General features: G+C 34.5%; 1 protein-coding gene across 1 annotated transcript in view; it reads left to right on the top strand.

The window, feature by feature from the left end:
- The window catches only part of LOC125240703 (neuroligin-4, Y-linked-like), a 97864-nt gene extending 90408 nt beyond the window's left edge, over positions 1–7456 (top strand). The window contains exons 8-11 of the mRNA XM_048148721.1: positions 1089–1262; positions 1617–1768; positions 3326–3444; positions 4548–7456. Coding sequence (XP_048004678.1) covers positions 1089–1262; positions 1617–1768; positions 3326–3444; positions 4548–5566 — 1464 coding nt within the window. The 3' untranslated portion in view covers positions 5567–7456. The remainder of the gene's footprint in view (positions 1–1088; positions 1263–1616; positions 1769–3325; positions 3445–4547) is intronic.
- Positions 7457–22327: the final 14871 nt, after the last annotated feature.

Raw genomic sequence — 22327 nt, 5'->3', positions numbered from 1 at the left:
TAATCAAGTATTATGTTCTACTATTTCATTTTGGCAAGCAATTACATCAAACTAAAGTATGGTATCCCTATGAAACGAACAAAAACCAGCAATGTAAACAGCCACAGATATTTTTTTTCAAACTTGGGGTGGAGATTTCCACAGATAAGATACAAATGACAAATTTCCACCGATTTTCAAAACTATTTGCCGCCTTTTTCTAGTGACAAGATTTACCTTAATTTCATAATTGGTTGATTATATAAAAAGGTTGATATAATATTAATCTGAAACATAATTAGTTCATAATCTGAAACATAATTAACCTTATAGCAGAATGGATTTACCCAAGTTTGAAGTTAAGCGACACAATTATATTCCACGGGCCACAATCATTTGTTTCTATTCTTTAACATAACTTATCATTCATTTATTTATACATACATATTAATTTACGTACATTTAATTATTATTTGTTTCGCCGCTCAATCAATTATGACATTTTATATGTTTCTCCAAAATGACACGAGAGAGGAAAATAAGATTTAGGCCTGATTTAGACGGTATGCGAACTCGCATGCGATTTTAGTTACATTGCGGGCTGTTGAGGATACATAAGATTTTGCACAGCCATCAAATACCGCAATGTAATTAAACTCGTATGCGAGTTCTCGTACCGTCTAAATGGACCCTAAGTTTGCATAGAAAAGTGGCCGTCCTTTTTCGTCGTTATAAGCATGCCTGTTCATTATTTAGTTACTTATTTCAGCAGTTCTCAAAAAGTTTTTACATAGCCACGTCAGCAAATTTTAATTGATCCTATTTTGTTACCAACATTTAGTGATATAAGTCGACTTTCGTAAGATATATACAGGATAATTGTTATAATTAAGAAAATATAGATACTAGAGAACCTTAATGACCAAATAAAACTTACTAAAATCTCAATTCAAGAAATAAATCTTGGTAACAAAAAAGGAATAATAAAAACAAATTTAACTTTTTCCTTAATTTTTGTACAAACTTTTCGAGAACTGCACATTTACAGTCTTAAAATAGTAATATTTGTATCTCGGATTAACCAACGTTGTATTCTTCTTATTTGCCAGCATCCAATCAACACTCGAGACGCAGCCGTATTAGCACTCTCGGATGCGCAATATGTAGCACCATTGGTTCAAACTGGGGACTTCTTAAGCGTGGCTAAGAGCTCGCCTGATTCTGGGCCAAATGCGTTCTTCTATGTTTTTGACTACCAAACGAAAGATGGAGATTATCCACAGGTAATTAAACAGTCCCTTTCTCTTCTTTTGGGTATTCAACTATTCACTGATAGTGAAACGTCTTTCTGAATCATATCACGCCGTTTGACGGTAAGTTTCTGGGGATGGGCACGGAGGTTTTTCTTAATTACTTTCTATAAATCCCAGTTTTCAGCTGGTTTTGTCATACACAGGCGCTTTATTCTGATGTGATTAACTGGACTGTAGATTTTGGCAGAGATAAATACATCTCTTATATTTCTAAACATAAAATTTAGCTCAAATTAGACAAGTTAATTACTTACCAAGGATAATTTATAATTATGTATATCAAAACAGGTTTTTGCTCACATATTTATTCCTCACCTGTTTCAGAGAATGGGTTCTGTTCATGGAGAAGAGTTACCGTATTTATTCGGAGCGCCGCTGGTCGACGGCTTAGGTCATTTCCCAAAAAATTATACAAAATCAGAGGTTGCATTATCTGAAGCTTTCATATTTTACATTGCAAACTTCGCGAGAACTGGGTAAGTAATCTGCAGTTTAGTACTTAGTAATTAAGTGAACAACACTTTACTTGCCTACCTATGTCGAAACTTTAAACAGCCGTAAGTACTGTAACATATTGCACAGTCATCATTCATTGTAGCTGATGATACTACGGACCAAAAGTATCTTATATCCTGAATAACTTTTCAAATTATAAATAATAAATAAATAAATATTATAGGACATTCTTACACAGATTGACTGAGGCCATAAATAAATCTGTACAGTTCGTAGTTCAGAAATGCCAAAGTATAGGTACATTAAAAAAATATTATTGTTGTGGAAAAAGCTTGACATTTACAGTTTGCCCATTTTTGGCCATTTTGTATAATTAATAAATAAATAAAAATAATACTTTTAATTGGTAGAGGTTAATTCATGTACAAAATTAGTTTAAGTTGTTTTTTTCAAAAAAAAAAAAAACAATGTTCATAATTATTTCAAAGGCCATGCCAGGATAAGCAAAGTGAATCTGCCCCTAGCGAGTTTTGGCTTAAATTTTTTTTATTGATCCGTCTTTGTATTACTATCGAGTATGCCAAATTTCAGCTCCCAAAACTTTATAGTTTAGTAATTTAAAAAAAACGAAATTTGAACATTCTTCGATATTTTTTTTCTGGGCAGCCGATTTTTGACGCGCGTCACGTATATTGTGCATGTAGGTAGGACAAGTATATCATATTAATTTTGTGTTATATTGCCATACAAAAACTTTAAATAAATATAAAATAGTACATTACGATACAAGTGCGTAAAAAAGGAAGTCGTTACGAATTTCCTTTTCGCACGTGTATCGTAGGTACGACGTTTTTCAGTACAGATGGCCCTCCGAAGTTTCGACCTGGCATATAATGAAAATGAACCACTTCTCGCACTAGTGCGTAAAAAAAACACCATCTGCACTGAAAAATATTTTTTAATTTTTTTTTTAAAGTATTATCATGCAAGCGACACCTCCAGATTTTTCATCAAAGTAAGCCTCTTTAATAAGCTACCAAATGATTATAAATACTTAATTTTACTTACTTTTGAGAATTCAACTATTGTAAGCTTGTTGTGCGGAATCCTTGGTTTAATTTTTATTTTCATATAGACATTTTATATATTATGTATATTTTTGTTTAGCGGTTACAGAATGGTAGTTACTTCTGAAGCGTTATTTCATCCGCTACTTTTGATGCTGGCTGTACATGTTGACATCCGGTTGACACCGCCTTAATCAGTGTTTTAACTTTCCCCGCTAGTTTCGAGTTTCCTGTATTCAGCACTTGCATCATAATTTACCGTTAATTAATACGAGTCTCATCACATTCATAGACTACTCTTACATCATTTTAACAACAGCGAATAAATTAACTTATGAAGCTTAGGGTACCATTGAGAAAACTCCACACTACGCCTTGGAGATGGCGGGTCGCGAGTCACAAAACACATTTTTACGTTCCATATTTCATTACTATGAATGTATCTTGTGGTTTCCGAGTTAAATGGCTGTGACACTCAGATATAATGAAACTATTTTTTTTTTTACCCAGGAATCCTAATGAAGCTCTGCGACAGGAAGCCTTGTTACCAATATCAAGAGAACGCAACAGATACAAGAGCATTGTTTGGGATGAATATGACACTTTGCACCAGAAATATCTAGAAATTGGTAAGAAATTTATAACATTACTTCTTGGTTATTTAGTTGATATAATTATTTTTGGCCTTTTACCATTACAACAGTCAGCGTGAGACCACCATCACCATGCAGCTCTCAAGTAATAAGTGCAAACAGTACAATTGTTGTCGGGCTGTGAGAAGTTAGGTATAATAGGCTACTTGACTCTTTTTTAAAGTTTGTCTTATATTATTATTACCTTCTGTCCAATTAATCGAAAAAAAATAACACTATATTTTATTATGACTTATAAACCGCAAAAAATATTTTAAAAAATACTTTTACGGAATCAGGCAAAAACGACATCAGCAATGTCATCTATAGATATTGTGTGAATGAAGTCATTTAGTGCGAAAACAACACTTTCTGACGCTTTAAGTACGAGGCATAAAGGCCATTATGTCTGTGATTGATTTGACATGAATTCTATGACGTCACTACACGGCCGACAGCGTTTTCGGTGGCCAGAATTTAAAAAAAAATTACTCACATTTTTGAATTAATAAAAATACGTAGCCATCGTACACATTTAATACCCAAAATCATTAAATATTGGTTTCTTATGTCAAATTTTACAGAAAACAATAATTTATTGTGCCAAATTAGATATGAGTCTAGTAGCATATTATGGTTATGTCAGTTACGAATTATAATTAAATAAAGAGAAGAGCCTATGAGTCAAAAATGTATGGATAGGTACTTATTAAAAATTAAGGTACAAATAGCATAGTTTTGAATGTACCTTTTTGGTATATTGTACTATGTCCTCAGACAAAGTGTTTCGTAAATCATAATAATTATATACCCCGCAATTATACATAATACCCACATTGGTAAGGGATTAGTACTCTACTCTTATGACTATATTTGACTAGATATTTGTGCTGTGCTCGCTACCATGGCTGTGTAAAGCTACATTTATTTAACTTTTTTTACGTAAAGTACAATACTTACCACAAATAACTTGAAATTTTCAATTTGAAAATGAATTGTATAAATAAACCTTTATTCATTGAACCCAACACAATATAAAAGCAATTTCAGTCCCCCGAACTTCCAACAAAACCCTCGTTCATTCAAAAACTCTATTGCAGGCATGAAGCCGCGCATGAAAAACCATTACCGGGCCCATCAGCTGTCCGTGTGGCTGCGGTTGATCCCGGAGATACACAGGGCCGGCATGAAGGACGTGGTTGCAAAACACAACCTTTTCCGAAACCACAACGACCCAGAACTATACGACGGACTAGTCCGGCCTGATCCGCTCACCCGAGCTAACTACTTTGACCCCACACTTGAGCTTTACCGCAGGCCTATATACAATGTTACCTTAGATGTGCCGTCCACTACTATGGATACGTTCGTGACTACTTGCGTGAGCGTTATGTCAGCGCGGCCAGGCTCCGCCGTTACCCAGGCTCAGACACCGAACAGCACTCATACACAAGACATTTCCAACTTGGAAGTGGCCGGCTACACAGCTTACTCTACGGCTTTAAGTGTCACTATTGCTATTGGGTGTTCGTTACTCATCCTAAATGTTCTCATTTTTGCTGGCGTATATTACCAGAGAGATAAAACTCGCCTGCAAGTAAAAGCTTTGCAACAACAACAGAAACGTTCACACAACTCTACTTTTGAAAGCGTCTCTTCAAAACACCCTCACTATTTTATCGGGCATTCTCAAAGTTCAAGCACAATTGTTGACATCGATCATCAAGATAAGAATGCTATTATTGCAATGACAAATCGCGTACCACATTTTTCAAATGCAAACTGTCCCAATGTTTGTCACCCTGGCATACAAATGTCAAATCTATCTCAAAAAGCTAGCCCTCCAACTAGTAGAGGTCAATGTACTACTCTGCCAAGGAAAGTAGGATTTAGCTACCAACAACAAAATCAAATATGTAATGCCTCAAATTGCATGACTTTACCGAAGAATGCAACATTCGTGAGCAGCTCGAGTAACCTGCCGGACGTGCAGGCGCAGACGGGCCAGGGCCACGCGGCCGGCAACGGAGCGGCGCTGCCGGCGCCGGGCTCACCCTCCGCCCAGCACTTTCAGAAATCCCGGGTTCCTCAAGCGGCCATGTCCGAAATGAATGTATGAGAAATGGAAGATATTTACAATTATGTGTAAAGTGATGACACTGTGCAGTGTGAGCGATACCTACATACACTGTAGAAACAAATTGTAAATCACTGGATAATGCATGGTTGTAAATATCTTATCAGAAAACTGTACATATTATCGATGTAAGTTGACTTAATTACTCCAAAAACAGGTACTTTTTACGTTAATTTTAGCAATGTATCCGAAAGAATTTGATGTCTAAGTCAATGTCTGTATAAAATCTTACTTTTAGTTGACTCTTGTAAATAAGTATAGTTATAAATTAAATAATGATAAATATCTTTCCATTTTAAATGGATTTAACCATTAAGATAATTAGTTGATCTTCATATGATTAGAATCGTTTTAAGATCTACAAGCCCGTTTCACACTATGTACTCGTATGTTCAAATTTTACAGATGTGTGGTATAGTCATATAATGACGTAATTAATGTAAATAATTTAGAATCTTAAAGACTGTATACTTGTAATAGGAAAATGTTTATGTTTACGTAGAAACATACTAAGCCGAAAGAATATAATTATAATTATAACTCATTAGAAATAATAACAGTACTTTAATTTTCGCTTTTCCCTTCAGATATTTATTATAAACATAATTATGGTTAATAATAGGTACGTCATAAACATTGTACAAGCCCTCTTTTTTTCCATCTAAGTAGTATTAAATATTAATAAAACTACATTTTTATATTACTAAGAATGGTTATGCAGATATTTAAAAAAATTGTTATTGATGAATGGTCTCTAGATTTTATTAATGAGCTCCCTAAATACTCTGACACGACTAGTTGACTACACAATACACATGTACGAGTATGTAACTATATAACCGTATATTTTCATATACATTGCCTCTAGCGTGTTTTGTGTACTTATAACAATGCAAACGCAGACTTATGGGAGTACTTCGAAGCATAATAACGAACTTTTAAAATTTAACCGAAATGAACGCAAACTAATGGCACTAAACACGTCTACTGTGTACCTATATTGATGACTATACATAAATTGAATTAATCCTCCGATGTCTTTACATCATCAGTAAGGATATTCTTTGATAAAATATGACTGCGATTTCACAATAATTAATTTAAAAAAAAAGATCATTAGAGTGTCAATATTTTTTTGACAACTTCTTCGAAACAATACATGGCCTAATCCAAATGAGATTTATAACTGAGCCGAACTATAAAAGATTTGAAGCGACTGTCACAAGGACTATCATTTGAAACAGTAAAACAAATAAGTATAGGGGAAGCCACGGGCAGTAAAAAGACGACTGTTGGAAGGGCGTTTAAAAGATTTGTCACCATCATTAAATAATATCAAAACTAACTTACTTGATATACCGGGTGCGCCCTGTAACACTAGGAAAAATTTAACTGTAGGCTATACTCCGTAAACTGACCAAAATTTATTCAGCGACTTTTAAAAATTATAAAGATTAAACGTTGGTCAGTTTAAGGAGTTATAGTCTACATTTTAATTTTTTACTTTTGTTACAGGGCCCACCCGGTATATTGAATTTAGATTCTTCAAACTTTCATTGACATAATGCATTGTTATTTGTATGTATAATTTACTTGCATGTATTGGCTATACATATAACTATTACTCGACTCATGAAGTCATGACTTACTAATTTACGTGTCAGTTTATGTAATAATTATTATAATGCTTTATTTATACTTTTGTGTGAAATGTATCTACTGACGGTTTTTTTATTATATTTATTGATACTTAATGTTTTCTAATCAAGTGCGTAATTTCCTGTTTATCGATAAAACATCATAATTACGTGTTAATGAAATGTGTTAAAATTATTAATGTAAAAGTTACCTAACCGTTACTATGAATTCTTATGACAATTAATAAAAAAGTACACTTAATAAATATTACCATTTGTGAAAATTAAGTAAGTTTTATTTTTTACTATCCCAAAAATCCTAGTACGCCTAGTATACCAACTTTGCTAAGGACTTACAATTAGTCAGGCCATAGCTTAAAAAATGGCCGTCGGGCCGAACTAGCTAATAATTGCTGACAATAAACATCGACACGAACTCTACATTATCCCAAAGTTTCATCCTTGTTAAAATTAGAAAGGTCTGGCTGGCTCTTGCTTCAGATTCATCAACTCTTGATTAGATCACCTGTAGGTACACTGGTACAGTCAACCAAAAAAGTGGTTTACCACTTTTCGACCTTATGTGTTTAAAATGGAGTCGAAAAGTGATAAACCACTTTCTTGACTGACCGTACATCTTTCCTATCCGTATTACTTGTAAAAACATGTAACAGTAAACAGCTTTATATTATATATTTATGGCTTAAAGTAATGTAGGTAGTTTGATTAACTAACTGTTGATTGCAAATGCCAAATTTTGATAGGTGGTTACCTATTCGATAACTGGCGAAATTATTCACATCAACGGAAAATCAATAGAAAAAGTCAGTTTTGGCAAGTCGAATGAAACTTGTGTACGAGCTGCAAAATGTCCTTCACTTTAGATGGGATTGCCCCGCCTTGCCAGAGAGCAGCCACGCCATTCCTGTCCGTAACAGAGTCTCCATCTCCTCGAAGTTTTCAAGAGTAAGTAATATAGTCATACCTGCATCCATTTAACTTTACAGGCCCAAAAATATATTTTCACCACACCAACTGGTAAAGGCTCTCTTGACACTTCAAAAACGAATGGCAAAATTTGTAAAGTAATTTCATACAAATATTAACTTAATACCTGAAGCTCGCCGGTAGAATTGATCCCACCAAAAACATTAATGTGAATTCACGTTCTACGTTCAATAATATGATATATGCGTTGGTTTGGTTGTCGACTTCAACAACAAAATGGGTGCCAAGTTCAATGGTCAGTCCTGAAAGCACCCCCTTTCAGGATAAGGTAAGTGAATCTGTCGCCATTGACTTTGGGCTTGTAATTTTTATGGGTGGTGTGGCTCCATATTAGTAATTATTTTGCAAAATTTGAACACTCTAAACTTTATAGTTTTTGTGTAAAAAAAATCGAAATATAATATTTCTCCGATAATTTTTTTCTAGTTAACTTATTTTAACGTGCTTTACATATGTACAATTATTAGGGATGATTAAATGACGATAAATAGTATTTCATACCAAAAAATAAAATTTAAATGCTATTTATTTAAACTTTTGAGATTTTTTTTAACTTAGGTACTTCCAGGTCAGAGATCGCTTCAATTTTTTCACTAGCCTCCTATAATATTATTTTTATCAACATTTTTGCTGAGGGAGAACAAGGAGAAATGTTTACTTCAAATTATTTTATATACCTACATTTCATTTTCCCAAGTATCTTTAAATATGAAGGTAGACATTTACTCGCCTTAGACTAAACATGATATTTACATACATACATATTCGTCACTACTTTTAAAAAAACTTGTATCTTCGTCTGTCAATGACAAGAAATTTGTAGTAAGTAGGTATGGAATGCATATAGACTTACTGCGTTTTAACTTTGAGGAGAAGTATGAGATACGAGATTTTTTCAAAGTAGTGACGAATACAGTAGCGGCTTGCCCTAAAGTGCGCTCGTGCGGTGCACTCCCAAAAATAATCATAATTAAACTATAGTAATACATCAATTATGGTACCTCAAATTAATGTATTATACTATATAAAAACTATTGCAAAAAAGTCCAATCAAACAATTACTTATATTTCTTAAAAGTTCATTATACAGTCTATATTAATCCGCCAATTCCCTTCCTATACAATTTCATACGCACCGCGCTCAACGGAGCGCTTTGAATTGCGCTCCTATGGAGAAATATTCAGTACATTCTCTAATACGAAATTCAGTAAGAGCGAAAGAGAAGTTTAGTCATAGCTCCGCGCGTGAGACAGAAGATTATGTATGAAATATTAGGTAAATCTGGAGCGCCGCTCCTAGGGACGGACAGAGCTCCTAGGACAGAGCTATATCAAGATAGAAAGAAAAACCGGCCAAGTGCGAGTCGGGCTCGCGCACAAAGGGTTCCGTAGCAGCAAATATAATAAACTTATTATGTCAATTTATACACCTGGTGAATGGAGCCTAAACTCTCCCGATATTTTGCCTTGTACTTTTATGTATGAATCAACCTATCTCAAAAACTATAAGAGATACTTTGATCAAACCAAAAATCGTTGAAAGAGTTAATTAGCATGCATCACCTCTATTTTTTTTAGAATTTTATACCCCGTAGTTATAAAAATAGAGGGGGGGGGACATACTTTTTACGACTTTGAGAGCTGATATCTCAAAAACCGTTCACTTTAAGAAAAATGTTTTTTAGAAAACTTTATATCATTTTAAAAGACCTTTCCATTGATACCCCACACGGGTATGTACATCGAAAAAAAATTTTCATCCCTCAGTTACATGTATGGGGGCCCCACCCCCAATTCTTTTTTTTACTATTTAGTGTCATAATTTTGTAGCGGTTCATACAACACATATTCCCATCAAATTTCATCACTGTAGTACTTATAGTTTCCGAGTAAATCGGCTGTGACAGACGGACAGACGGACAGACGGACAGACGGACAGACGGACATGACGAAACTATAAGGGTTCCGTTTTTGCCATTTTGGCTACGGAACCCTAAAAAGTATCATATTTAGTACCGCGAACGGCAGTCTGCTCGACGATTGGATGTCAAAATTAGTTTTCCATTGCGGTTTTAATTTGACGAGCTCGATTTGGCGTGCGTTCAAAACAAACGAGCTATAAATATGAAATAAATGCTACAATAATGTGTATGTAATGATTGTAATGAAAATAAATTGATTTGTTCTTAGAGTACGAGCGATGTAAAAATAAGCCATGAATTCAAACTGTCGAGTCAATTCACAATTGTGGTATCAAGTATTTATCTATTTATTCAACAGATTAAAAAGTATGCAACACAAATTAAATTACAAATACATTCATGCAAAAATCTTAAACTAACTTATATTATAAATATTCTAAACTACATTAATAATTAAATAGGATAATCCAATCATAATAAGAACACCAATAAATGCGAAATGTTACACGATCGGTCTCCCTGTCAACCGCCAAGCTTTTTCCTTCTATCTCGATATAGGTCTGTGGGTTTGTCCTTGATTACCGTCTCGGTTGCATCGCGCAGGCGCGAAATGCGTCGCGGTCATCCGCGAGCCGCGTATTTCGCGCGCTATTTTGTTAATTGTTAGTAAACGTAGTAAACAATAGATAAACAAGTTTTATTTTAAGGCACGCGCGGGAATACAATTTTGCCTTATTTTGAAACCGTTTAAATTGTTTTTATTGCAAGTGTGTGAGAATGGATGGATACAATGTGACATTTATAAAATAGTGTGAAAAAACTTTTGCAACGCGATTAGAATTAAAAGCTAAAGGACCACCGCGGCCCGACCTTAAACTTACGCAAATATATTTTTCAAAAACCAAAATTTTACACGTGTTTTTAAAACGGAACAGTATGAAAAAACACCGTGGTTATGTGGATGTGAAAAAAGTGACAAACTGTTTTGCTTTCCATGTTTTTTATTTATAGCGGGCGCGGACGGCGGAGGTGGTGAGTCTGCATGGACCTATACCGGCGTCAAGTGACTTATCACATCTTTCGATGAAAATAAAAAAAAAAACATTCACAATCCCGCATTAATTTACTGAATGAACTGCAGTTTTCGTCTATTCATTTTTATGTTTTACTGTTATTAACCCTGAAGCTGGGCAGCTATATAAACTAAATAAAGAATATTTTTCACTGAAATTTAAACTTATAGTTCAGGCATTTGTTGGAAAATTGAAGGAAAGAAAAAAAATGCATCTCTGAGCCAATTTAATATGATTTAATCACATTGAGTAAGTACAAACAGGAACACTAGACTTTATGCCGTTGTAATAGGAATTACAAATACACAGTTAATGTAGGCTACATACATGTAGGACCTTGGTCCTTACGATGATTATTTGGGTGAACACCCACAAATTACAGCTGCGAGCCGCCTCTGGACGAATATATACTATCACGCCTGTATTCCATAAAGGGGTAGGCAGAGCACATTAAACAACTCAAGTTTCAGTGCCACTCTTGGCAAATAAGGGGTTGAATGAAAACGAAACATATGAAATTTACTAAGAATTTCTCTTTTAAATACGATCCTTTTTTTTTAACATTGGGCCTTGATATAATATCCCTACAACATGTTTTAAATCTCCTGACCTCACACTATGTCGGCGATATTGGCAAACGTAATAACAGAGAAGTCGCTAACCTCATGTTTTCCGGAAATTAACCTCATTTTGTACCCATAACGGCCATAACATACGACTCGAATCTTATCGTTCTAACAAAAAATAAGTGTTTTAGCGCATCGCTGTTACAGTTCAACAATTTCAACATTACCGGCGACATCAAAATTTATTAAGTATTACAATATTAGCTTTTTAAAGACACCATCTGTCAAAACTATGAAGTAAAAAAACTACTTTTTGTGACGAGTAGAGTTAATACAAGACGTACCAATGGTTGTGTAATTTAATTAAAGTATTTTAAGGGGCAGTTCTCAGGAGGCGCGTTTTTACGTGTCCAAGGCAAAAAACGTCAAAACGGACTGTTCTAAAAATCTGAATTAATTCAGGCATAATCTTTAGCCTCTGTTCTATTTGGTACACTATACAATGATTTATTTATTATATGTATAATATAAGTAATAAAATATTTAATGCGGAAAATGACCTTCGGTGGGCATGTCCCGCACCCAGAATTTGCATAACAAAAAATCATAACTCAAGATGGAGTTGTTAATCGCAGTTGTTATAGATATTCACGTATAAGGTATTAGTTAACCTATCATATTTTCTGTATAAAAATAATATGTCAGCTAAACTCATCGAGCAAAGACAAATTTACCATGTGTCCCGGGCTAGTGACTGATTTCGGTGTAATTTTTTAAACATGGCAGAACTCTTACAAATTAGTAGATTAGGGACATAGTGGCACAAATACAGTTAGTTTTAGCTATGTTTTAACCATTCAGTGTAGAGGAGATCAAGTACCGTTTTATTAAGGGGACTTTTTGAAGGTTTCTCAATCGTTCGCAGGGTTTGGTCTCATGTTTTTTTAACATTCGGTGGATCAATTTACTCCCATAGTTTAAGTGCATTTGTCGTTATGTACGCTACTAATAAATCCTTGAAAGTATGTTATTACGTCATTATGACACCTCCTCTGTATCATGCAAGCTATTGCAGTTATCTCCAAAAAAACCGGCCAAGAGCGTGTCGGGCCACGCTCAGTGTAGGGTTCCGTAGTTTTCCGTATTTCTCTCAAAAACTACTGAACCTATCAAGTTCAAAACAATTTTCCTAGAAAGTTTGTATAAAGTTCTACTTTTTTGATTTTTTTCATATTTTTTAAACATATGGTTCAAAAGTTAGAGGGGGGGGGGACGCACTTTTTTTCCTTTAGGAGCGATTATTTCCGAAAATATTAATATTATCAAAAAAACGATCTTAGCCCCCTTATTCATTTTTAAATACCTATCCAACAATATGTCACACGTTGGGGTTGGAATGAAAAAAAATATCAGCCCCCACTTTACATGTAGGGGGGGTACCCTAATAAAACATTTTTTATTTTTGCACTTTGTTGGCGTGATTGATATACATATTTGTACCAAATTTCAGCTTTCTAGTGCTTACGGTTACTGAGATTATCCGCGGACGGACGGACGGACGGACAGACGGACGGACGGACGGACGGACGGGCGGACGGACGGACGGACAGACAGACATGGCGAAACTATAAGGGTTCCTAGTTGACTACGGAACCCTAAAAAGCTATAAAATTTGATATCAGTGGAGTTGATTTCCGTGGTTTCGGTGGATTTTTTGACCACCGATATCAAAAAAAGTGACCACCGACTTCGATTGCCACGTTGTAAACTGATTAAATGTCCATTATTTTCTAACATTTCATACTTAAATAGTACGATATACTTTGTAAAAACAAATAACTAGGTTTCTAAGCAAATTAAGCCATACTATGGGTGCAAAATTCTCCTCAATAACGACAAGCATATTACCATGTTAAATTTAGTAAAATTGCGTGATTATGAGCCTTTTTACATGACCCTTCATCGAATTAAAATGAAAAATATCAATAAATTGAATAATACGTTATATATTAAGTTGATATGTGGAATAATGTGTAAAAAATTGAATTCGGTGGGGCAAATTGATTACAGTGCCTATACATAATTTCGGTGATTTTAAAATGTCAAATTTCTTACAAACTATAAGGTTCTAATGGAGGCCTCCACCACCAATATTTTTTATATTTAGGCTAGATTTTAGTAAATTGACTGACATATCAATAAAGTAGTAAATAAAAATCAGCACCGAAATCAGGCACCGAACGTCATCCCTGAGAATCGCCCTAAGGTCTATTAAACCCAGGATTAATCACATAATAGTTACGTATTTATATAAATACCTTTTGTAGCTAAGCGAAATATAGTGTTTGCTGGATAATAAAAGAAGAAATTAGTTTTTAACCCCGACGCAAAAACGACGGGGTGTTATAAGTTTGACGTGTCTGTCTGTCTGTCTGTCTGTCTGTCTGTCTGTCTGTCTGTCTGTGTGTGTGTCTGTCTGTGGCATCGTAGCTCCCGAACGGATAAACCTATTTAGATTGAGTTTATGTTATTTTATTGGGTTGGTAAGAAAGTAATGAGCGATCGATTGAATTCCACATAAAATTTTTGAGAGAGTTCTAGAATCTTCTATGGTCGAAAGTATATAAAGGGCGAGTCGCACAGTTTCTCGTCAGTCATTCACTAGCTGTCGCCGAGTTAATATAAGGAAGAAAATGGACGAATTAAAAGTGCATGTAAGGCATTGCTTACTATATGAATTTCAGTCTGGCCATTCAGCCGCCGAAGCAGTGCGTAATATATGTCAGCGTGTTGCTCCTGAAGTTGTGTCTGAGGCCACGGCGAAACGATGGTTCCAGCGGTTTCGTAGTGGCGACTTTTCATTATCAGATCAACCTAAGTCTGGTCGACCGGTGAAGATTGATGTAGCCAAATTAAAAACCTTAATTGAAGGTGATCCTAGGCTAACGAGTCGTACTCTTGCTACCGAGTTAGGCTGCTCTCATGTCACCATAGAAACACATTTACACGAGTTGGGAAAAAACTACAAATACAGTGTTTGGATACCGCACGAACTTGATAGAGATCAACTAAACCGCCGTGCCGATATCTGCATACAACAACTTCTGTCTTTTCGCGGCACATTCAACTGGTTGGACCATATTATCACTGGAGATGAAAAATGGGTCTTATATATAAATCACACACGCAAACGTCAGTGGCTAGCTCCAAACGAAAAAGGAATAGAGGCACCAAAAACAGAGCCTCACCCGAAAAAAGTTATGCTGTCCGTTTGGTGGGATATTCATGGTATTATTCACTGGGAACTCCTACCAAGTGGAATGACTGTTACCGCATCAGTATACTGTAATCAGCTTGAAAATTTAAACCAAAAAATCTGTCAGAATCGTCCACAGCATGCTAAAGTTTTTTCTTACACGACAATGCTCGCCCACACATTGCAAAAGTGACTCGGCTAAAGCTATTGGAGCTAGGTTGGAAAGTGATACCTCATCCACCGTACTCTCCAGACTTGGCACTTACGGATTACGCATTGTTCAGATCGCTAAGCAATGCCTTGAATGAAAAAAGTTCGATGATCAAGCCCATCTACGACAGTACATAGCTGGGTTTTTTGAATCTAAACCTAAGAACTTCTTCGCCGATGCTATTCATTCTTTACCAGAACGATGGAGACAAGTAGTAGATAACGAAGGCCGTTATATTTTTGATAAATTATTAAAATAATAAATTAAATAAAAATTACAATATTGGTTATGATTCGCTCATTACTTTCTCACCAACCCAATATTTGAAAGCTGTCGGGAGTCGGGAGTGTTCTTAGCATTGTTTCATGAAAATAGGTCCACTAATAGGTACTATGTATGGGGGTTTTTTCAAAATTTTAATTTTGTGGTTAGGTTATTATCAGTAAAAAGCAATTATTTTGTCTACCTATAATTTTATTAAATTAATTAACAAACTCTACTTACAAAACTAGATTAAATAACGTGCAATCATTATACATAAAAACAAAAACAGCATAGCAAAAGTCAACTGTATGATATGTAGCTATATTTATTTATTTATTCTTTATTGTTACAATTATATGTATAGTATAGTTACAATTATATATGTTGGTATGTAGTTACGCCAAATTTGTTGTGCCAATTCATATTATGCGAATTAATGATAGGCGAAATAGAGAGCATCCATTATTATACACTTACAAAAGAGTATAAGTAGGTTCTAGGCACATAATACTATATATGCTGCCAGCTATTACATAGCTTCAGAATCAATTGACTATCAACTGTTAAATACGCTTTGCAATTTTTCTATTCAGCTCTTAACGTAACCGTACTCACCGGCTAATGGAGGCATATCTCTGTGTAAAAGCTTTTTACAATGGACCTGCGATACAGCTCGCGTGAACAGTAGAGGAATCGATAAACGAAATAACTACGTAGGTACTTCAAATTTTGTTGATGCCGTACACCGTATAAAACAGATAAATAAAGGTCCATATTTAAAATGAAATGTATGCAGTATAGCCGTGTTAACCAGATCAAAATGCCTTATTTAAAATTGCTGGTAATACAACCTCCCGTAGATGTCGTAGAAGTCCACTGTAGGATATGGGTTCAAATTGCGGTGTGGGCGTTTGGCTAACGACTTACCCTGCGATATCACATTCCGTTTTCTTTCAACCCCTTACTTAATTGACAACATTCCATATTTTTGAGTAAGGTCAAGCGGGGTAAATGCGACTACTAAAATATAAAGTACAACTTAGACTGCCTAAAACTACTATCTACGGCAATTTTACTGACAATTGATTGCCTTCACACTGTAGATTAGTTATCTAGGTTTTATTTTTTCTGATTCTCATCCAAAAAAATAGATTCCGTATACTTTAAAATGCGATTTTTATATCAGATGGCAGAAATAGTTATAATTACCCCGCCGAGGGGGATTTCCAACTATTGATAAGTTTCATTACGGTGAACCTACACTGGTAAACCGGATATCATTTGGTTTGTCAAAACGTAAGGAACCTAAATAAAACACTCATTTTTATGTAGGTCTGTCCGTTTGTGTAAAAAAACACTTACAAGATATCAGCGGGGTAATTAAAACTGGTCTCCATACTAAGTAGTGATAGGAATCGTGCCTCTTAGAAATCTGTCGATACTGTATCTATAGGTGCATACCGTGTACCCGCGCATACCTTATTCTCTGGTCATAATCAGAACAATAAGAGGCTAAATGCTTAAAATAATCGATAATACACAATGATGTTCAATAAAATATACTTTTTAATACAGTTGCCTATAATTTTATTAAATTAATTAACAAACTCTACTTACAAAACTAGATTAAATAACGTGCAATCATTATACATAAAAACAAAAACAGCATAGCAAAAGTCAACTGTATGATATGCTCAAAAAGTGCCCGTTTTTTGGCTGTTTAGCGTGCGAGAAGTTGTATTTTACGAACTAGTGCGTAAAAAGTATATACGACTACTTATCGAGCTGTTTTCATATTAGTCTAGTTTACTAAGACAGAATAAAACTATAAACATACTATTAAGTGATTAATATTTAAAACGTTAATATTTCATATGTAATTGTTTACTTTTAGTCATACTAAACATAATTTATAAAATGGTTTAAACTTTGAAAAATCGGTCATAATGAGTCGTGTAAACAGAAAATGATTGGAACGAAACGCGTCTTCTACTGTCAAAGTAGAGGCGTCTACCATGTTTTAACTTAATGCACGTTCAAAAAACCTCAATATGTTACGCGATTTGTCATAATTATTTTACGTTATTTGCAATACGTCGGGGCATAAATGGATCGATTAAATTAAAATGTAGTTGTACATTAAACAATCGTCCCAAATCGTAAATGTTTATGTTTTTATGGCACCCAATGAAATAAATTATGTTAGATGAATAGCAAACTCGAAAAGCTTCAAAAATATGCCTTTGAATTGTCAAATAATCCGTCAATGTCCATGGGAAAATTGATAGTTCGGATTGTTTTATTTCGTTGTAAGTAAGTAGTAGTGTTTTTTCGCAACTGTATTAAAAAACGTCGTTCGTCACACGTGCGAGAATGTCATTCTTCACTCGTCCCGAGATTTTCCACTCGCGTGCCGCTCGTGGCAAAATGTCTCGGGACTCGTGAAGTAATGACATACTTCTCGCACTTATAACGAAATGTACTAATTCGCCCTTTCCAGAGCCAGAGTCACTCAATGAGGTATTAATATCGATAAAAAACCTCGAATCGAGTACATCACTAGTGTTGTTGATTTTCATATAAAATATGGCGGGGCAATTAAAACTACCTAATAGTCGAAATTAGCCTCCATCGCAATTTAAGCGGGGCAATTTAAACTATCGCTTAAATACTATTAAAACATTAAAATCAGAAGATTGAAGGACATACAAACACAAAAAAAGTTTATAATTATACAACTAACTGTAGAAAAAATGTTAAATCACATTAAAACCATTTTTTTTATGGAATGTTTGAGAGGCTGTCTCTCACGCGCATACTACCAATTTCGTTGAAAACTACACGGTCCTGTAGATCAGACATCATTAGGTCTATCAACACCATCTACGGTGAAATTATGAATGAGCTTATGCGCTATCTGGACATATATGGCACTACAGTTTAATGATGAAAAATATGGAAGATATTTCGATTAGTTACAATTGCCCCGTAGTTACTATTATCCCTACTGACCTTACTACTTTTTATTGTTTGGTTTAAAAGAACTCAATAATAAAAGAGACACGTATTTTTTTATTTTTCGAAAAAATTGCTATTTTAATGCGAAAATCCCTTTTTATTACTACTTCGACCGTAAGTTACAAACGTCAAGACTCAACTTAACGACGTCACATGTGTTGTTTCATACACCCAAGAAGACGATAAAATCATTCCTAAAAAAAAGTTTCAACAGTCAGCTTAAGAGATGCCTGACTGTCAAGTGTCACTATCAACAAATGTTGAATAACTACGAGCTATGGAATGTACAAGTATAAGGAAAGAAATCTGTCAAAGAAATACAGTCGAAAAATTACGTGTCAAACCCTTATGTACTCGTATCTGGAATTGCAGCGACACTTATCTATGGTTTTATATGTGCACTTCTGATACTTATTGTCCCGGATTTGTAAATTCACATTTTTTGACACATTTGTTTTGAAGTATGTTGCGATGTGGCTAAGACGTATCGTTTGCCAAATCTAACGATTAATTTCGAATTGGTTGAATCGATTAGGCCCTATGTACAAGGAGGCGCTTAAACAAATATACGATTTCTATCAACTTACTGAAATGTCATTTGAATCGAAATGACAGACTGTGCCACAGCACTAGTTTAAAAATAAAAATGAATGATAAATGACATAATAAGTACATCCTGCGCGATAAATTAATATTGTAAAATACTCACTAACGAAGATCCGCAAAAATGTAACATGTGTAAGATTATGTTTAAAGTAAGCGAAATATTTTTTAAGTACTTGATTTTTTTAAATATTATTACAGGATTTTATTTAAAATTTCATTAGGTTGCACGAGTTTACGTTTTGTGGACGCTGTCATGTGTCAAAAAGAGGTTCTTACAACTCTGGGACAATAAAGCTTTCGCTTCTTACCTCTTGTCTCCATACTACGAGCGATGATAAGTGTCACAGTCAAAGTCGAGTGACATCCCAAGCGGAAGATTTTTTTGGTTATAGTGGCAGCTTTGAATAGTCTGAATCAACTAGGTAACGTCACTTCCCCTTTAAACTATTTTTAAGAATTTTTTACTAAAAATATGGAAAAAAAATATTAAAAAATATATTTTTGTGATCTACAGGCGTATATCTCGAAATGGTTTTCGATTTAGGGACATTAAAAATTTTGAAACGTTGTCAATTGCTTTTGATTAGATATTGTTTCAGTATGAACAGAAATTTGTTTATGGTACTTTTATAATATGTAAGTAAAGTAATATTTTGTAAATGTCACTATCATTAAACAATCAATTAATAGCATACTGATCGCATACTGGTCTGAAATAAAGCATTATTATTTTATTATTTTTATTACAGCACTAACACAATCAATCAAGTAATACTTGTACTAGTATATATTCTGTGTTAATAGTCTGTTCGGAAAAAAAGCCGTAGAATGTATTGGAACCCATACGTTTTTACTACAACTAACCCGTGGGTGTGAATAGGTATTCAAACTAGCCAACCGTCACTGGATTCCCGCTCTTTTACAAATTTTCCAAGACAGTGGGAACCCGCGAATTTAAATATAATTAAATAAAAATAATCATCATTAAAGCAAGAATTGGTTTATCATTATAAATCTGCTATTAATTTAATTTTCGATTACCATTGGCCGAGCGTTATCGTCATAATCTTACTCAGTGACTCAGCTTCATAGGTCAATAACACGGTTGATATAACGAGTCGTCGTCGTCATTAATTCATCATCAATATTTTAAGGGTGAAGAAAGGTATGTTGTGTTGGTATAGTTTTTATGACTATGTATGTTACTTCTAAAAAAAAAATGTTACGCGATCTGAATTCAGTTTTTGGTATTTAACATTACTGTTCCTTACATGTAAATGTGAGGGATAAATGGTGACCGTGTGTAAAACCTTTTTGTCTTACTGGTAATCACGGTGACTAGAATCAGCGGAACTATCAACTTTTTTTTGTTACAAATATACCTAGGTACAGTCGCCATCAGATATATAAGAGCGCCCGAGTTACTCAAAAATATCTGAACACGCCTCTATTGCCTAGGCGTTAGAGGCGTGTTCAGATATTTTTGAGTACCTCGGGCGCTCTTATATATCTGATGGCGACTGTACCTTATAAAAATAAGTACTAAGTTCAGCTTACATCAATAAGTACCTACGTTTACAGGCGGTTTTAATTTTTTTAAATCAAAACATAGAATTGTGAACACGATTTTCATTTCCATATTTAGGTGTATATAAACGTAGAATAATCTGCACACATTTGCTACACTTTTTCATAGAATATACATATTTTTTATTAAATGTGTAGACAATTCAACAGTAAAATAGAACGATAACATGTACCACCACCTAAATCATCCCGTACCGACCAACAAGCCGTTTTCAGCGTTATGATAATGTGAAACTTTCGGTAGGATTCACGCTTTAGTTTCCTGAGCAAGTTCGTTTTGTCTCCCCTTTGTTAAAACTTCACAATTGCGGGCCCTCCTCGTAACTTCATTACTTTCAATGGTATCATAGCTCTGAATGTGTCGTTTGATGTATTATGGAGGCTGAATGTAACTATGTATATTCTTTCCACGCTGCTGTTATAATAACTTACGGCCTATTAGTGCCAGTATTCAGGCATTTTCATTGGACACATAATTATTTTTTCAGTACACATGGTCGTTTTTTTACGCACTAGTTCGAGAAGTTATTCATTATATGCCAGGTCCAAACTTCGGAGGCTCATCTGTACTGAAAAACGTCGTACGATACACGTGCGAAAAGGAAATTCTTCTCGCTTCGGTCGTGTTTTAATTTATTGTCAATCGTTTCGAACTTAATTTTTTCCGCACTTGTATCGTAGTGTACTATTATAATTTGGCTGTGTATTTTAACAGCAACATAAGGACCGAAATAATATAAGGTGTTACCAAATTAGTCACGGGTATTTTAAGGGGCGTTAATTAACATCAAAACAATCAACTTCCGCTATAGAGAAAAACGAAAACCACATAAAAAATATCCTAGGTATGTCCAAAAACATAGGAATTTTTTTATGTGGTTTACTATAAATATAGAAATACTCCATTAATATAAAAATACTCCAGAAGCAGCCGTAATACACAACGAATGGCAAAAAATATCTGACACGATCTTATCTGCCCAAAATATTAATAGGGAAATAGTAATTTGGCATCTATGTAATATTTATTTTACTAAACACGAACATATTTTGATTGTTCTTTGACTGGAAGTATTAACTCTGCTGCATGGGAAGTCAAGACTCATTAATAATATTGAACCATAGTTTTCTAACAGCCAAGTCATTAAGCAGTAAACTCTTAGTTTATTGGTACTTAGACTACAAACATGTATTGATGGAATATATATCATGAAACGTATGCAAATGTGTCCCGACTGCAACTCAATATCCCGAGTCCCTTTGTTGTGGAACGCAAATCATGCGTGTGATGTTGCTCCCACCGTGGAAATCAGTTTAGAGTGTGCCTCGAATAAAATTACTGGGTACCTATAGCTATATTTTCATTTAGATCAGTGTCATATATGTATCTACGTAGCTTCTTGGTATTGGCACCGACTTTATAAGGGAGTACGTAATTTACTACTTTAGATTATAGTGTTATAATTTCGGTAAAGATATGTAAACTTTATTAAGCAAGTCTTAGCACTTAGGATTGTTATGTGTTGTGGAGTTAAATAATACTTGATTTAGAAATGAGTGCCGATAAATAAAACGACATTAGTCGCTAATATGGA

Source organism: Leguminivora glycinivorella, chromosome Z (assembly GCF_023078275.1).
Source record: "Leguminivora glycinivorella isolate SPB_JAAS2020 chromosome Z, LegGlyc_1.1, whole genome shotgun sequence".
NCBI lineage: Eukaryota > Metazoa > Arthropoda > Insecta > Lepidoptera > Tortricidae > Leguminivora > Leguminivora glycinivorella.
This window is presented reverse-complemented; position numbering and strand designations above follow the sequence as displayed.